General features: G+C 40.1%; 1 protein-coding gene across 9 annotated transcripts in view; it reads right to left on the bottom strand.

The window, feature by feature from the left end:
- STXBP5 (syntaxin binding protein 5) overlaps positions 1–19193 on the bottom strand; it is a 109193-nt gene extending 90000 nt beyond the window's left edge. For 7 of the 9 annotated variants that reach the window (XM_061991665.1, XM_061991670.1, XM_061991669.1 and 4 more), the window contains exons 1-2: positions 18327–18827; positions 16378–16475 (exon numbers count right to left, since the gene is read on the bottom strand). In XM_061991665.1, the coding sequence (XP_061847649.1) occupies positions 16378–16475; positions 18327–18479 (251 nt within the window). In that variant the 5' untranslated portion in view covers positions 18480–18827. Of the gene's footprint in view, positions 1–16377; positions 16476–18326; positions 18829–18954 lie in introns of those variants that run through there. The other 2 variants (XM_061991667.1, XM_061991668.1) reach the window with 2 other exon arrangements.
- Between the last annotated feature and the right edge of the window lie 230 nt (positions 19194–19423).

Here is a 19423-nt window from a genome sequence, read left to right as displayed (position 1 = left end):
AAAGTCTCACATATGGCTCTGCAGGGTGAGTATAAAACACAGGAGGCTGAGACACAAGATGGAGTAGTAAGCATTTAAGCTGATATCTGCCAGACCAAATCACCTGTACAGTTCCTCTTAAATATTTACTAGAAAGAAGAAAAAAACACACCAAACCAAAACCGCAGGAGAAAACTATTGTTTCCAAGATCCATATAGAAAAGTTTGAAGAGAGTAAATACTACCTTTACAAGCTGCTACTTAAAGTTTATTTCTTCAAGTATATTTCAAAGGTTAGCAAAGCAAATAGCAATCTTTAACAGGAACAAATAATCCCATTGTATATTTACAGCAGTCAGTAGCTCTGCTTGTCTTGAAAAAAATCCCCAAACACTTCAAGAAACACATTAAGACTTCCTGATGGTAAAGAATTCCACCAGAGCTAAATTCAATTCCTGTATTAAGAGAAAAAGCTAAATGCTTTTTCCCTTAAAACAAACCAGAATCTTTTAGTCAACATCACATAGATTCACTTTAATTCTCTGAAGCATTACAAGTCTCAAAGTGTTTTGCTGGCAAAGTATTTTCTGTTGCAACAAAGGACTATAAAAAATCCTAACTGATTTAATAATAAACTGAACATGAGCCAGAAACGTCTCCTCATGGCCAAGAAGGTCAATGGCAAGCTGGGATGCAAGAGGAGTGTGGCCAGCAGGTCAAGGGAGGTTCTCTGCCCTGGTGAGGCCTCATCTGGAATCCTGTGTCCAGATCTGATCTCCTCAGCTCAAGAGGGGCAGAGAAGTGATGGAGAGAGTCCAGCCCAGGGCCATCACAACCATCAGGGGACAGGAGCATCTTTCTTATGAGGAAAGGCTGCAGGACCTGGGGCTGTTTAGTCTGGAAAAGAGGAGACTGATGGGAGATCTTACTAATATTTACAAATATCTCAATGGTGGATGTCAGGAGGTTGGCGCATCACTTTTCTTCTTCTGTATCTGATGATAGGACAAGGGGTAATGGGATGAAGCTGGAACACAAAAAGTTCCACTTAAACATAAGAAAAAACTATTTCACTGTGAGGGTCAGGGAGCCCTGGCACAGGCTGCCCAGGCAGGGTGTGGAGTCTCCTTCCTTGGAAGTCTTCAAAACCCACCTGGATGTGTTCCTATGCAACCTGATCTAAGTGGAAGTGCTTCTGCAGAGGAGTTGGACTAGATGATCTCTAAAAGTCCCTTCCAACCCCTACCATTCTATGATATGCTAGCACTGCAACCTCAAGTCTGATTACTACTCATTTTCCCTATAAATGCCCAGGCTCCCAACTTCAGCCTCAAGGAAAAGTGGCCAAAAAAAAGTGGGTTGGTTAATCAAGAATCATCTGCAAATCCCCACACATATTTTGAGGCTGCTTGACTCTCCAAACTTGTCAAATCTGTAGACAACATATAGTCTTCAAATTCATTGTATGGTAACAACACTGCAGAGTCAGGACAAAGAACATTTCAACAGAATCAAGACTTACTGCTCTTCACACACTACATACATACTCAAACTAGATCCTCTTAAAAGTAGAGGTGAAAGAGTGAAATCCATTCATCCTAGAGCACCAAGACAGCCTCTTCCAGGATGGATACATTTTTGGAAGCTATTCATGGAGAGGAGCTACAATTAACTGTACCAGAAGCAGCACTGTACTAAAATACATCCCAAAATTGTAAAATAGTATTTTTCAAGAATCATTTACTGAGAAAAATCAGTCACATATGGACATTGAAAATTGCATATATTTAAGATAAACTGGTTTTTAAAGACAAACAAGGATTATTTCTATTAACCAATAATTTCTAATAACTGAAAACAGCAACAATAAAATAATATTTTATAGTTGAGATATACATCTCTTCATAGATTCTCAAATACAAACGAAAAAAGGAGCATTAACTAGTAGCCTGTTGTACAAACCCAGGACAGTGCCTGTTTTACTAAAAACCACTACAATAGACTTTTATGTGCATTCCAGACAAACATCAACAAAACCAATATGCTGAATGACATTTATTAGCAGTCCTTAAAAAAAAAAAACAACCAAATCAAAACAGAGAAGCAACATACCAAATAATAGCTGTGACCAGCACTGAGCTACTAAGATACTTTAGGGTACTAAATATTCTCAAATTCTTACTAGGAGTCACACACACAAAAAACAGATTGATAAATATTCAGTATCACTCATACAGAATGCACTTTCATTGGTCATCTTTAAAGAGTCTCTATCAATACAGTAAGACAACACTAGGAGCAGGTATCTCCAAACGAGTTTAATTTAATCAGAAATGAACTCCCAAGTACATTTGTATAGTTTACAATGATATGCTTCCAGTGTACTATAGAAGACAACAAGGAGTTTCAGAACACAGAAGTTTCTACTTCTGGAGATTTTTTTGTAGAGCAAAACTATGTGGACAAAGCTTTCAAATGACACTTTTAACATGTTTTCCCTGTTTGTAACTAAAATCTGCTAATTTTGGTTTACACTAAATATAATTTCAAGAAAGTTACACAAGAAAAGTCTCTTTGAATGCGCTTTTCTATAGAAAGTGAGATTACATTCCTCAAATTGCTGTCATTAGTCTGTCATTAGAACAGCAAGAATTAGTAATATCTTCTTTGTCAAACTGGATACAAGTACTGTAACAGCACACTATGACACTTGAAGAATGGCACAAAGTAGTTTTTCCCCTTTAAAACTTACACAAAGCTATTCTTTCCTGAACTTGCCTAGCACTGCTCTAATTGTAACAGTAACCTCCACTACTGACAAAACAGTAAAGGCAGAGAACATTATCAGATCACAGTGTGGTTACCACACTCAAGCTTTTCTGCCAGCTTCCTTGATGTTAACAGTCATGACTACACCAAACCAACACTCTCAGGGGTTTCATGTTTTACCATGCCATAGAAATTGCTCGATCAACTGGTTTAAGTATCTGATAAATTTTGCTGAAGCAGCTAAGACTCCTTCCTTGCTAACAAACCATAGAAGCTGAGAAAAGTTTGTGTTTATAATGATTACAGCATGAAATACTGAGTTGAAATAAAGATGTTCGTGCAATCATACTATTGGACAACTTCATAGTTAAGGAACTCTTTCCTCTGACAAGAGTTACCCAGACTAAGAGCACAGAATCCACCATATCGACTCAAGCCAGAGGTCCAGCACCGTCTCCAACAACAGTCAACCTTAGGTAAGGAAAGCACACAAGCCTGGACACTTTCTGCAGCTTATTCCCTTTCAACTTCCCAAACAAAACTTCATAGTGGATTAGGTATGTCAGAGGACAAATCCCAGTCTAGACCCATTAACATTTGTTCACCAAGCCACTGTCTGAGAAATTGTCCATTCCCTTCCCAAATTCATCAGTAAGGTATGGCCTGCAGACATCATCTCACCAGATCCACAAATTCTAGAATTTCACTATTCACTGTATTCAAACTAAAAGTTGCTTTTATTCTCTTTTAAACTAATTTAATACTACTTTAGTGAATGTCTCCTAGCTTTTGCACTGCAAATTGTTCCTTTTTTCACCATGCTCATTCAAGTTCATCAGGTAGATTTGGTAACAACAAATCAAAAAAACAAGTTCCAGTAGTTGGTTCAGAAAAATTACATATCCACTTTTCCAACAATCTGAAGCTTTGTACTTTGCTGTGATCTTTATGTCTTGGTAAAGATCTAGTTTAAAAAAATCCTATTTCTCTTCAAAATGTTGTATTTAATATAGTACATTAAATACATTTCTCGATATATAATACACTAAATATGACCTATATAATCTCAAGTAAATATCAGCTTAATTCAGGCAGATGATTTACTATGAAACTATACATAAAACTTACAAACAAAACATTAATGTAATATTCTTGGAATTGAGGTAGCGTCTCCCAGGTTTCTGCAACCTGACTAGGAACTGATTTTTTCTTGCCCTCTGCCCATGTCAACCTTGAAAATAGAAGACAACCATATTTGTAAAGGACAACCCAACTTTGAGTTATGGAAGCCTCTACGTAGGCAACAACCAAATACTTGCCTTCTCCTCATTTTAGAAACTATCCTTCTTTAAAAAGGTTTAACCAAGGTAAGCATTCCACACAGGCCAGGGTGTACTAGACAAACAAAGTCACTTTTGAGTACTTAAAGGAGAAAAATCTGTCCATAACCTTAAAATTGTAATGATCTCTACCACTGAATTGAAATGCAGGTCCTATTTGCCAGAAGAACTGATAACAGTGATCACCTCCAGTGTTTACTAAGCCAGATGACCTTACTCTCAGGTGCAGGAGTAATAACAGTATCATTTCTAGTTATTTAATAATGGAGAAAATCTATCAAGGCTTTTTCTTTTTTTTTCTGGCCCCTTTGGAATTGGAACTTCTGGCACTAAAACAGAACTAGGTTTAATGTCTGCTGCAAACGTAAGTCAGTCCTGCTGCAAAGTAGGTGACCAAACAGACAGTGATGCATTTAAATATCGGTCACTTTGCTTGCCAATTATGCACTGGCTGTGATGCTTATGCATTTGTTAGAACTAATACTAGACCGAATGTACTACTGGTAACTTTCCCACATTAAGAGATGTGTTTACTGAATTTCAACCCATTTATCTACAGAAAACTACAGGATGTAAAAAAAGGGTGCACAAACACCATCAGAACTGCAGATCCTAAACATTTTGTAACCGAACTTCACTGACTGAACCTCCTGATATGCTGTTTCTCCCACTGTGAACTGACAACAGAAAGAACATATTATAAGTCAGCAAAGTTTGCTTTAGAAACGCTGCCATCTCATTTTTCCTCTTTAACCAGAACAGCATTTATTTGATCTGGAAATTATTGGCAGTTTTATATAGGGAAAAAAGAAACAAACAAAGAAAACCACAGAAAAATCAACAAACCCACAGTTCTTTTAAACTACCATAGTTCAAAAAATTAGGTAATTTTTGTCCTTTTATAACATTCTTTTCTTACTTAGGTAGCAAAGTTAACTCCTGCTGCCTCTTCCTCACAGAATCTAAAGCATGTATAAATCTCATTCTATTTTACTTTGGTTTTTACGGTTCCTTTGACTATTAACATATTTGGGACTATATTCACAGTACTACCATGGGTAATGTCTGAAAGAAAACATGTACAAGTCAAGTCCTAGGCAGCCACATATGCTGTTGGTAATTGAAAAAACTCTTAGGACCTATGTTTTCATTTAGTTGCTTTTTATCTGAAAGATAGAGAAGGTAGTACAAAACATGTTTAAGAAAAAGTAGTAGTATTCTTTGTGTGTGGCTGCTACTTGAATATTATTCCCTTCAGTCAGTAGCTCTTATGAAAACACGACATTGCTAACGTGGCTGTGTATTTTAAAGAGGTAGGCTATCCAATCTCTCTTTTTTCCAGGTTAGTAACTCCTCAGGATTTCTTTTCAAAGTGTTTCTCACCTAATGATTTTAAACAATGAGGGGTTATTTGCCATGCCAGCAAAAAAATCTCTTATTTAGGCACTAAAATTGAAGTTTATTAGGGGTTTTTTTTTGGTGACTTTCCTTTTTATCTGACATTTAAGGGCATCTGCGAAGCTAATCTCACTGCACTGGTCTACTGCACAAGTTGGAACATGTAAAAAAGAGAATGCCAAGCAATTAATTGCTCTACAGCTCATTCTGCATATTAAAAAGTATCACCAAAGCTTAGTAACTGTACTTCTAATATCAACACTATAAAGTTCATTCAAGAATGTTTTTCAACTGTGAAGATGAACATCTGTTCTGTTTAAGAAGGTAGTAAGACTGAAAAGAGCATATGTTAAAAATACAGGCATGCTAATTCTATCAATTTAACATTAAGTGATCACAAAAAATCCTATTGTTTTTTTCCCTAATGAGTAAGTAGAAAAATGCAAATTACTTTTGTCCATCTGCTGCTGCTGACCAGGATTTGATGTTATTAGGTGGGAAAGTGGCAGAACCTTTATAGAAAAGGCTATCAAATCATCGGATACCAGCTGGATTACCTCTTGAGTTGGCTACTCTTGAAGTGTTATGTATATCACTCACCTTAACATGAACCAAAGATCTGAAGTTAATTGAACACACACAGAGTAGCAGCATGGTAGCAGCTTCAAGAAGCTACACAAGCAATCCTCTGCTTGAAATAGTATCAATCACACAAAATAAAATAGTAACCTGCTAAGCAGAAGTACAAAGGTTTTGCTTCCTTTGGATCTACATCCTTTTCTTAGACCACTGGTTTCCAAAGTTAAAACAGCTCCTGTGAAGGCTTTTCACAAGAATATAGGAGCAGGAGGAAACAATTATTTCTCGGAGAATCCATAGGAGATGTCTTATAAAAAGGGAAGGCTTGGTCTACAGCCTTCTTACTGAAGAGCCTAAACTCCTCTCTCCATCAGTTCTGATCTTATGAATGTTGTCTGGTTTGAGTGAGACATGCTAACACTCTGGATATGGAAGCAATGGTCACTGCAATTGTGCTATCTCAGTTAGAAGCAAATTAAGCTTCAAGTTGTCCAAACAGAAACCAGGTTCTGTTATGACCTTTAAGGCATTATGAAGCATTTATGATCAGCACTATTATTAAAAGAAAAAAAATCAGTTTCAGATTTTAATTAGCTCAATCAGCACAACCCAACATTCCTCAAAGCATTGCATCTTGTACTTTGTCTTCTGTACTAGCTGATAAATGTCAAGTTTCATCTATTTTCACTGTTATTGACACTCAAGATACAAGTCAAAGTAAATGAAAAACCATCGATACAGAATAGAACTACTGTGGACAAATGACTGGGAAAGATCTATTCTTGAACTCCATTGAAAAATTTTTAGTAATACAATGTTAAAATCAATCTTAATTTAGCAATTGATATGAGCAAGCTCAGTACAAGTAGCAATTGATATGAGCAAGCTCAGTACAAGTCCTGGATTTTTTGTTTAAGAGAAGCTTTGGGATTCAAAATAGACTAAGTCTTTGCAGTAAGTGATTAAGCTAGAACAGCTAGTATGCAGACCAAGGCTGTCATCAAGCTGTACAGATCTCAAGACGTAAAAGCAGTTTTGGGATCTCTTACAAAAGACATTAACTAAGACAAAACGGTTCTCATTGGTGGCAAAGCATCTTAAATTGAACATCAACATGCCAGATGAAGCTAAATGATAGCCACAGAAAGAGTAACTTCATTAAAGTATTGTAAAAATCAAGGTGAAGCAGGATTCAGTATGAGTGCCCTGAGGCTGACAAAATTGCTATATTTAGAAATCTACTAAATAAGGAATAATACCACTCTACCAGTCCTCACTACTGAAATATCGAACTTTTAGCTATTTACAAGACCATCATTATTTTAAACTGTGCCCAAGTTCAGTGATGTAAATATCACTAACAGATTTAAATGATGACATTAGACTCTCACCTGTACTTGCACTGGAAGTCAACAGAAGTAGTACCTTAGTGTTCCCTGTGATGAATACGAAATCTGTATTATTATCAAGTGCCTATGATAGAAGCATTAACATAAATAAGGTCACCCAATTATCATCAGTTGAATACAAGGCTATGCTTGATTGGCATTCAAGTACCCATTACAATACCATGACTTAAACTTACAGTTCAGCAAAACAGAGTAATTTTGCCTGCTGAAACCCACTGCCAGTATGCTGGCTAAGCAACGCATTCTCGTATGTGGTTTTGGTTCACAAGTACCACAGACTTCTTCCTCAGGCTGGCAAACAAATACATATACTTCATGTTAAAGAATTAGCTCTCTGGAAAACTACTTACCTACTTAACTATACGTACTTTGCACAATCAAGAATCTGCATTTTCCAAAGAATTACAGTGATCTGTTTGGTGGTACAGTCCAGGATCGGTGATATGAAGAGTAGTGAGAGAAAGAGAGAAGATCCAAGAAATAAAAGAAAGACCTACCACTGAATTAACTCACTCAAAACTAAGGAGTCTAAAATGTTAAACCATTACCAATTAGCAAAGATGAAAGAAAAAGCGAACTGCTCCTCAAACCCACATCCTCCAGCTTTCTTGATTTCACATGGAATGTAATAATTTACAAGTTTTACTCCAGCTTTCACTGAGCTTCTACATATTTAACCATACAAAACCAGATGTGTCATAGGAATACTGATGAATAATGTGGGGTCATACTGTTCAATTAAACTGAGAAACAACATTTCTAGAAGGATGAACAGGAAACAATAGGCCAACAGGGCACTTCTAGTCACCCTAAAGGTAATATGTAAGAATGTTTATCTTTTCTTTGTGAAACTTCTAAAGTTTCCAGACCTCTATTTTTACAGAAGTGTAATGCAGTTACAAAACTTCTGTCAAGCAGGAAGTTTTGTTTGGAAGGGTTTACAATCTTGATTTCTGCTCTCAAGTTTGCTTTCTCACATCTCAAATCATGAGCTGCTTCTACTTTTCCAGATGTTACTGCTCGAGCAGGAATAATATGACTTCACTTCTAAAAGCCCTTCCACAGTGACTGAGAAAGAATCAGACAAAAATTAATTAAGAGGCTAGTGAATTAAGTGCTATAACAAAAGTCTGAAAGCCTGAGCTGGGTCCCAATTCCTTGTTACATTTTACCCTAACATTGTCAGATCGTGCAATCCATACTACCTTGGTGCCTCACAAATAGCTAGGAGGTACAAGGAAACAGGCTATGCCAGTGCTCTGATCAAACACCTGCAGCCTTGCAAACTGCATGCTTTCCAAAGACATTCCCTTCCCTAAGCTCTCAGTGATCCAGCAAGTTTGAAGCTGCAAGGCTATATTCATTAGGCTTCTACTCTGTCTGTAAAACACCTACAGAGAAGAAAAGTCTTCATTCTATAGATAATTTTTGTACATTACACTACAATTTAATGCATTTATACTTGAGATATTATTTGAACAAAAATAATTACTACTAAAAGCTATTTAGTAAGAGTATATGAAGTACCATCTCAAATCAAAGACCTTCTACAGCACAGTCTCTCTGAGGCGCACCTGCTCTAGTGTGGCTTTACCAACAGCCACAGTCCCTTCAGAAGTAAGCCTTATCCAATATGGCCTTACCTATGGCTACTGTCCTCCCAGGGGTGTACCTGCTTTGTCACAGGTTTACCCACAGCCACATGCTTTGAGGTGCTCCAGCATGACCTCATGCACAGCCACTGAAGCTTCTTCAGCAAAGATGCTTCAGCCTTCAGAGGTGTACCTGCTGCAGCACAGACTTCACCTATAGACGCTGAGGTTATAAAAGTCAGCTATGAGATGCACCCACTCTGGCATGGGCTTATCCACAGCCTACAGACACTTTGGGATGTCCTGCTTCCATGTGGACTTCCACAGGTAACAGTCCCTTTGACTTGAGCTTACATAGGAGATCCAGCCCATCCTGTAGAGCAGCACAGAAACAGCAGTGATGCTCTGGCCACCTGCCAGCCCAGGCACATCGCCATTGCTGTTATCAGAATGTTCTCAGGCAAAGCGGAGTAAGATGATAAGCAACACAGCAAGCAGTGAGCGCAAAAAGCACCCACTAATGAGCACTAGACTAATACTCTGTAAGGCAAGCAAGTCCCATGGCAAGAACAGAAGCCTGCTGATTAATAGCTGAACAGCAGTAACAGCTATAAATTCAATCTAGCACATTCCAATCAAATATCGAACCCTTCAAGTCCCATGTTGGGCACCAAAAAAGACTGTTGTGGTTTAACACGAGCCAGCAACTAAGCACCATACATCTGCTCACTTACTTCCCTCCTGTGGGATGGGGGAGAGAATCACATGGGTGAAACTGAAAACTCATGGGTTGAGATAAAGACAGCTTAAGAGATAAAACAAAGCAAAATAAGGAATTCATTCACTACTTCCCATTGGCAGGCAGGTGTTCAGTCATCTACAGAAAAGCACAGCTCCAACACCCATAATGGTTACTCGGAAAGACAAACACCAAATGTGCCCCCCTTACGCTTCCTTTCCCCTGTTTTCAATTGCTGATCATAAGTCACAGAGTGGGATACCGCTCGGGTCAGTTGGGGCCAGCTATCCCAGCTGTTCCCACCTCCAACTTTTTGTGCACTCCCAAGCCACTTGCTGCTGGGGTGGTAGCACTCCTCAGCAGTAGCTAAAATATAAACACTGTTTTGAGCACAAATCCAAAACATAGTCCCATTCTAGCTGCTATGAAGAAAATTGACTCTATTTCAGCCAGAATCAAATCTCCCAGAGTGTAATCACAGATTTTAAAAGTACATCACCTTATTTATAGTGAAGAATTCAAGCATAGCTTTCTGTGTAGGACTGACTTGTTATAATTCTATATATTTGAGAGTTACATGTCTCATCATAGCATTTTCAGCCTTATTTGATTTCACAATATCCAGAGGCAGTTGGGGTTTTTTTTCCCCCCCATTTCGGGAATGGGGATTTTTTTTATCTAAAGAAAGATGTAAGAGAGCTAATGATATTCATGTAAACCAAGTGCTGGAAGAGATGATAAGAAATGTGGCAGCACTAAGAAAAACAAGAAATGTGATAAGATTAATGTATGTTTTCAGCAAAGTAGTTCTCTTGTTTAAATCATTCCATGTGAATTTGATGGTAAAATAGCCAATAAACTTATTAACAGATCACAGAATCACAGAGTCTCTCTGGCATTACACTATTGCAATATTTTTAGTAGCTTTACTGATGTGCTCTTCTAAAGCAGGAAAATTTGTTTGAAGTCCAGAAGAATATTCCAAAGGTTAAGACTATTCAGTGTACAAGCGCCAAAAAACCCCCCACCCTGACAATCCACAAAATGCTATTTCAATTCAACTTCGGTATATTCATAGAATAGACAGCATCACAAAATAATTTAGGTTGGAATGGATCTCCTAAGTTAATCTGGTTCAGTTCCCCCCTTGAAGCTGGACCAACTTCACAGTTAAATGCTCCCTTTCAAAAAAATAAATCTTTGCTCTCCACACTGTAAACACAACTTCAACCATTGCCTTACTGCCCTTTCTTGAGAAGGGAGAAAGAGCAAGTGTAGAACTACAAACAAACAAACCAAACCAATCTATACCACAACATCTCAAGCTGACGATAAGGGGAAAATAACCCAACAAAAACTTAAAAGTCCAGCTGCCTTGCATAGTCTGAATGATCAAAAGGAAAGATATTTTTAACACATATAATCACAAGTTTGAAGTGAAATTTTGTTAGAGTATCAGAAAACTCACCAAATTGCTTGAATGTTTTGGTATACATCTACAGCAAAACTATTAGGATGACGCAATATAAACATTTCATTAGAAACTGACAGCATAGACCCACACATTCAGGTTTTGAGCTATGAGAGAATAACAGTTTTGAGGAGTTCTCAAAGGTCAGTGAAGGGAAGTCATAGAATGCAAGTTTCAAATATCCCAAATATGTGTAAGGTTCAGCCACTTGATTACTTAAATGCCATCTTTTACTGCTGGAAAGAATAGAGGGAAATAAACTGATTTTGACATTTTGAATTATTAGGATCTTCAGATATTTAATGACAGCATGATGAGGAATCTAATTCTTCCTGTGAACTGAATTTGCAACAGAAAAAAATACCTCAAACTTTACAACTAAAGAACATATTCTGCTTGGGAATAAAGAGTCCTAGGTATAATTTGGTCTATGTAGAAGGCACAACCCTTACTCTACAGATATCCCATTTATTCTCAAGAATTTCTAGTGAAAATGGTCTGTCTTTTTAGACTTCTCTGTCAAAAGAGAGGCTGAGCTTCAAGCTGAAAATGAGTATTTTTAAGGCAAGAAGCACCAATAAAGATACTGCATTCATGCTGGCAAACAATTAAAACATCTCATTTGACATACTGTCCTAGTTTTGTTACTGATGAATTAAAGCACAGAAAATGAAAGAAACTTATTTAAGACAAAGCAGTTAAACAACATGAAGCAGGAGAATTCCTTCTTTTTTTCTGCTTTAGCTTCAAAGCCTACTCTTCCTTCTATAAAAGCAAACAAAAAGTTCAGCCAACTATTAAGGCCTGTACAACTCATATTTTAAAGTTCTGAGGAAACAACATCCTAGAGACCAACAAAATCCTGAAAAACTCCATTTCACCTTTCTCAAACCTCTTCATGGTTTAATTGCTACCTTGTTCAGCCCATAATTGACTTTGAGGGACTTTTCCACAGAAGAAGAAAAACAAAAGACAGCACAGAAGCAAGACTATTACCTATGACACTGAACAGTCAGGATGACATGCGGTGAGGTCTACCCAATTATACCATTCAGGTAACTTAGAGTTGAGTTTATGTACTCACTTAAGTTTAACTCACTGGAAGGTTTTGATACCTGCTGGGAGAACAAAGCATAGCCAATTATGCACACAACTACCTAAAGGCTATGAACTAAGTCTGCTGTAGCAGTTTAGGTACGCACAGGAAAGAAGTGAAGCATAAATGGAAGTTTAACTACTTGATATCTAACACATGAGAGATCAAAAGGTGAAAGTCACTCTGGTAACAACAGCTAAATTCCCTTAAGTAAGGAGAAAGTCAAAGATATTGGTCCGCATGACAAATGAGGTCACCAGCGGCTTACAATGATCATCGCAGTTTGAAATAAACAGTGAGCACAATTGATTCTTGCAGGGAACACATCCACAGGCATCCAGAACTGTGCAGAAAGGTGATTCTGAGGCAGAATTGCCACACATAAGAGCCAGGCCACCAGCCAAGAGTCAAACGCCTCAAGCCGTTGGATCAAGTGTTCTCTGATCAGCACCATGAACTCAGAGGAACAACTGAATCAGCGTAAGATCACTATGGGTGTATGTGAGAAATAAATTCAAGACTTATGTCACTCAGCCCCGTGCTTCTTAGTTTGTCTCTAACTCAACACTCAATTTCTCCTGCAATACAGAAACCAGACTCAAACAGTTTCACTGTTTTCAACAGATCCTAATGTCAGGAAGAGGTTCACATCAGCTGGCTGTTCTATAGTCAAGAGCAGTGAGTTCATCATCTGACCCCTCTCCAAGGCTTGTATTCTACAGAACTATATACCTTTTAATTGTTCCTCATATAAAGTAAAAGAGCCAAGTAGTTGCTGTCCAAAGATGAAAACAGAATCTTTGTTACTAAATGTTCAAAACATTCCTTTCTATGGAGGGCATAAAATACTTCTCTAAGGATAATACCTGAGCAATATCAGTGTGCCTCACAAACACTTGCTTTCAATTCTCCTAGCTAAATCAGAATTAGAAATATTTCTAAGTAATTCTGGAAGTAGAATTTTTTTAATGGGAATACAAGGGATATGCATTGAAGTTTAACTAGTGAATAATCCCAAACTCTAACTTTGATGAGTCACACGTTTTAAGCTTTAAACTAAAAGCAATCTCCTCCTAATACTTTTATGGATTTCTCTTCTTGTTAAAATAGCAAGATCTAGAAACAACTGCTGCTAATGAGCATAGAATGGAAAAGCCCTGACTCTGGCACTCTAAGTCACCAACTCCACAATATTCTCTTCTGATTTCCATCCATCAAACATAATATTAGGGACAAAGAACACTAACAGAGCAGTAATTCTGCTTGCAATATCATTACTGAAACATGCCACCTATAGTTCAGGTAATTTCCATTTTCACAATTACTTTGTGGATTCAGAGAACTGAATACAGTGTTAATGTTATTCAACAATTAGAGACACATTCAAAATAAACTAAGTCGGTGAACTCCCAGTATATTTTTATCCACAGATTTTGGTTCTTCAGAAAGAGCTTTAGTTCTAGTTTTACATGACACTGTATATAATACTACAGACAACATTCAGTATTCCTGTACTAGAATTCCATTTCTCCACTAGTGGTTACAGAGTCCTTGTAAAGAAAAATGAGATGGAAGTGTGGTTCTGGAAAGTCTTGCTCACATTAATCTATTCTAATCAATACTGGTTTTGAAGTTAAAATACTCAAATTGCTGACTGCCCAAATACAGAGAATATGTTCTGTAAAGGGCCCAAAGTCAATCAGTACTTTAATTTCACATACTAATGAAAACCTAAAACAGGTTAGCTCACTCCTTGATTTCAGTATACCTTATCTTTTATACCCTTTAGAATAAAAGACTTGCTTCACAATTCCTCAGATCATTTACTTGCAATAGAAAGTGAGTGCTTGTCAAAATGCATGGAAAACACTAATACCTAGCTCCCATCTACTCATAGGCAATGAAAGCAGCATTATCATTCCTTTACTTCCATACTCTCACAACGTGAATGCAGATGAAAGCAAGGATGACTTTTCTAATACTTTTACAATCTACTTCTCTATGCATACCTCTTTACTGACTCAGCTTTTCTAGTCAATATCTCGTTTCAATTAAAAGCCCTTTTGCAGCTCTAAGGAGTAAGTGGCTCTCACTTCAATGAATCCTTCCACATACTCTATTGTTCGTAAAAACTCTAGCAAGTAAAACACCCTGTAAGTCAACAAGCATTTTTGGGTTGCATGTTTATCTTTGAGCAACAGAATGAGTACTTCTTGCAAGTTTCACTTCTTCCCAAATAGTGTTTTGCAAAGCAGTTTCATCATGCAGAAAGCAAGAGATTAGTTTTACGCTGGGAACATGTCCGAGTCTATCCCTTCTACCCGTGCTCCTCCATCTCAAAAAGCACGTAACTGCAGCAGATGCAACTTCTGCCAGTGTTGTTGGGTTACTGAGCTAACCTATTGAGTTTTAACCAGTTATTTCAAGAACCAAGATCTGTATCAAGATACTGGAAAGCGTGTTCATCTTCAGTTAGGGAAGCAGCAACATTTCAGCCTCTGCATGAAACTTCTTCCCCAACCTTAGGAAATACATTTTTTTTTGTCAGTGTTACTGCTTCCTCTCACATTAACTGTTTCTTTCCTCACAGTCTTGCAACACTTCTCTGGATTACTTTGAAAGCAACACATACTCCAAGATTCACAGGTGTAGTAATGGATGAGTGCCAGTCAACAGGTTTTATCCAGTTGTTACCTGAACTACAACATCATGTTGCCCAAAATTACAGATGAGTAAGGTCTAAAGAGGTGTATCTTGATCTCTCCTTTTCCTCCAACCCAAATCCTTACTTTTAGATCTCTCTTGCTTTTCTCATCTATTCTATCAATTTGAAAGTCATTAACAGCACCATCCACTCACACTTCATTTAAACCAACTTTATCCCCTCTTTAAAACCCAAAATTTCTGGAGTTAAGCGTCATTTCAAATATGGCATGAAGAGCCACTATGGCATGAAGAGTAACTATTGTTACTCTTTCTTTGAATTAAGAGAACTTCAGGGTTCCTAATAGGTACCACACAATACACTTTAGCCTCTTAAAACCTTGGACTTCATACTGAAGTTCTAATTTTTCAACTTGTAAAAGGGAAATTGACCTTATAGACAGGATATTGATGTTACAGAAATAAACAAACAAATAAAAGGGGTCTACTTGCACACCAATATAAACAGCAAAGGAAAAGATGAGATTTACCTACAGTTTAAAGATGATTAAGTCCCTTTTTCTAGCAAGATGGCCTAAGCCTTCTCCAAAAAAATCAGAGTTCAGTCAATTTCAGGGGAGAACTCAGTTCTCTTCTGCTGAAAAGTAAAGTTTGGGTAGTGTGGATCTTCTTTTAAAAATAAAAGTTAACACACATATGTTGTTATGTGGCTTGCATAGTACCATATGGCTACAAATGTACAGGTAGTTAACTTTTTAGTGAGCAAAAAGAAGCAGAGTTACTGGTGTTTTACTCCACAAACTCACTCTGCTCATCTCAGACTCTTGGAAGCTATTAGTAAGATAAAATTCCTGTACTCTTTATTGTCTCTACTTGAAGTAATTTTTTTGCAACATGGAAGCAGTAGCAGGTAACTGCAGTATTACAAAGCTTATCTCAAGAACAAAGACTGAAAAAAAACCACAGAATCCACTAAAAAAAACCCAAATCAAACAAAACCAACTAAGCAGCATAGAATTTTTCAGAAGATACAGCAGAACAACAAAAGAGAGCTCAGCTAAGATTTCTTAGATTTGCAGCCAGCTGCTGTAAACTATCAGCACACTAGTAACTTTCTATAAAATGTATATATTACCTTGAGATAATGGGGACTAAGCAGGCATACTTCCCATCATTAACACAACTTCAACCAAAACAACAAAAAGCCTCAACAGAAAACAAAATTTTTCTTCTCCCTTCGTGCATACTTGGTTCCCACCAGACTTCGCAATGGTTCCAGGAGCCGAATCAAAACATCTCGTGTGAGGTGTACCAAATCCGCTTCAGAATACCAAAGGATACAGTCTTAGTGCTCCCGTCTGAGTCCCGATGGCCAGTATTTTCTGAACAGGATCAAATGCCAAGGCTGAAGGTTGATAGGGGAAACCATGGCGTACAGTCTAACAAGTCAGAGCATCGCAGTAATGACGGGTCAAGCAGCAGAGCAAAAATAAACAGAATCAATACTGTATGTTAGGGAAGATGATTCAGTGTTAATTGCAATTAAGAAAGGAACAACAGAGTATTTTAACAGCACACTGAGAAAACTAGCTGTCTTACATGAACCAATTACAAAATATCTTTTTGGATCCTAATTACCAATTCATGATCATCAAGAGACAGTTATGCATACTGAAATATAATTTGAATCTTAGATTTCATTTGTACAAAGTCTGGATCAACTCAGCATTTTTCCCCCCATCTGCCTCACTCCCTGAATACTCTTATTTTCAGCTCTAAGAGAGGCATTAAACTATTAACATATGTTATGTTCCTGGGAAGTTTATCAAAGCCAGACTTGTCACTGAAACTATTACAAATTATAAGACCAGCTTCTCTGAGAAGCACTTCCATTTCAATTCAAGAGACCCCCCACATGACAGTGCAACCTCTCTCAGCATGCTAAAAAAACATCAAAATAAACAAACACAAGCTTTTCAGAGCCACTCTCTCGCCCTCTGCTTTCCCCAAGGAGACAAAAAGCCCAGTCTCCAAATAGACACACTCAAAAAACACTACCTTGGACAAAGCAAAAAAAAAAAAAAAAAAACCCTCAACTATGGGATTCTTTCATAATATGAAGCTGTTGGCACATTCAGCTTTTTGGTGAGCCAAGACTAATTTGGTAATTGACCAAGCAATAACTCCATTACACTTCTCAGGCTGCAATTAATTAGAATCAAGAACATAATAAAAATGTCACCTGCTCTTATTTCCGTTACAAATGTACACAACAGAAACCACACAAATGCTAGCTTTTCCATTTCAAAACATTCAGTTTAAAGCAAAGTTATTTTAGGACCTCATAAATGCACAGCAAACTTCTGATATACTCCCTTCACTTCACTGAAGTTGCAGGCATACCCCGCAACTCTCAGTATTTCACAGTGAATAAAATCTAACTGGTAACAGCTCTGCTCTTTTCCATGTCCTTCGTGAACAACTTGCAGAAGCAGTAGAAATGCCTGCAATACTAGATAAAACAAGAAGGAAAATCCACAAACAAGCTCATCCATATCAAGCTAGGCCATGGGTGCATAGTAAAGATAAAAATGGGCATTGATATTCAAATCAGTTTTTATTCCTCTTGGTACAGCTGGCGGATTAATTCGCTGCATCATTTTCTGAAGTGTGCAGACACAAACTGCAGTTATCATATCACACACAAGTAAATTAAAAAAAAAGGCAACAAAACAGGAACTTTGTCTCTGGAGAACATTTGCAATAGCAGCATCGGCAACTTGGCAACACACTGCAGCGAAACCACCACAAACGTCTACAGTCTTTTTCAGGCATAAAGGAGCAGGATAAACGCATTTGAAAATAACGCAGAGCGACAGATCCCCTGTCCTTCGGGCCCATTAGCAGAGGCTTCTACCCAAATGCCGCGATAATAAGAGCTGCACTACAGCTAGGTATCACTCCTTCCCCCATCCATCCCACTCTCCAGGAAGCCTTCATGAACATGGTTAATATTACATGCATGAAAGAGTCTAGAAGACGACAAACCCTGAAACTCTCCAGGAAAGATGACTACGGAAATCCAACAAGACCCGTACAGCTGACTCGCCGCTTCCTTCCCCTCCCCGCCCGCCCCCCCCCCCTTCCCCAATAATAAATCCAAACAAGTAAACAGGAGCGGCAGGCAGGCTCGGCGAGGTCGCTACCGAGAGGTAGCCCGCAAAGCCCACCGCGGCGGCGCGCCCCCTTCCCCGGCTGCCAGCCGGCTCGGGGCTGCAGCATTCGTTCACCTTGCAGAGCTGGAAGTGCTCAGACTGGAGAGTCTCCTGGATTTCGGTCTCCCGGTTCCCAGTCTGCTGCTGCTGCGCGGCTGACGACGCCGAGGCGGCAGCGGAGACCGCCGTCAGGCCGTCCAGCACCTTCCTGATGTTAAATTTCCTCATGGTCTACGGCGGCGGCGGCGCTCCCCGCTCCCCCGGCCTCGCCGCCGCGCTGTCACCGCCGCGCCGTGCCGCCCGCCCCGCAGGCGGCTTGCTGAGCCCCCGCCGGAGAGGGCGGTGCAGGGGCCGCCCGCGATGCGAGGCGCCGCGCTCTCCGCCGCGGGGCAGCGCTCCTCCTCGTCCGCGGGGAGGGCGGCCAGGCGTCAGTCCGGCAGCGCAGGGGCACTCCTCATCGGGGACCGCGGGCTCGGAGACGGAGACTGGAGCCAAGCAAACAGGAGCTGGTCAGCCCACCAGCGCCACCACCGCCGGTCCCAGACTCGCCGCCCGCGGCCGCCCCGCGCCCTGCCCGCCGGGGCGCACGGCTCGCCCCGGGCCCGGCCGGCCCCGCCCCGGCCCGGCCGCCCCTCCCGCCGCCGGGGGTGTGCGAGCTGCCTCTCCGCAGAGCCCCGCGTACCCCCCGCGCAGCCCGCCTCACATTGTGGCAGCCGCAGCCGCCGCTATCATCCGTCTCTGCGTGCGTGTGTGTGTGTGCGTGCGTGTGCCGGTCCCCTCCCGCCGCCGCAGTCTCTCCCCCCTTCGCAGACGCCCGCCCCGCGGCTCGGCTTCAGGCACCCTCCGCCTCCTTAGAGCTGCGTGTGCCGCCAGCCAGCCACCAGCGGGGCTTCTCACGGCTGCTGCCAGCGGCTGCTACTGCTGCCGCCGCCCGCCCCCACAGCCATCCTCCACCTCCTGCCGCCGCCGCGGAGACCGCCTCCCCCGCCTCACGGTCGCCCCCCCTTGCCTGACAACGCGGAAGCGCAGCGCCCCGGGGAGGAGCAGCGTTGCCAGCGCCTACCGCGGCGCCCTGCCTCGCAGCGGCGCGGCGGCCACACATGCGCGCTAAGAGCGGCGGCACCCGGATGTGGCGGTGTCCGCTCGCCCCCTGCCGTGCCGTGCCGTGTCGC

Source organism: Colius striatus, chromosome 2, assembly GCF_028858725.1.
Source record: "Colius striatus isolate bColStr4 chromosome 2, bColStr4.1.hap1, whole genome shotgun sequence".
Lineage (NCBI taxonomy): Eukaryota > Metazoa > Chordata > Aves > Coliiformes > Coliidae > Colius > Colius striatus.
This window is presented reverse-complemented; position numbering and strand designations above follow the sequence as displayed.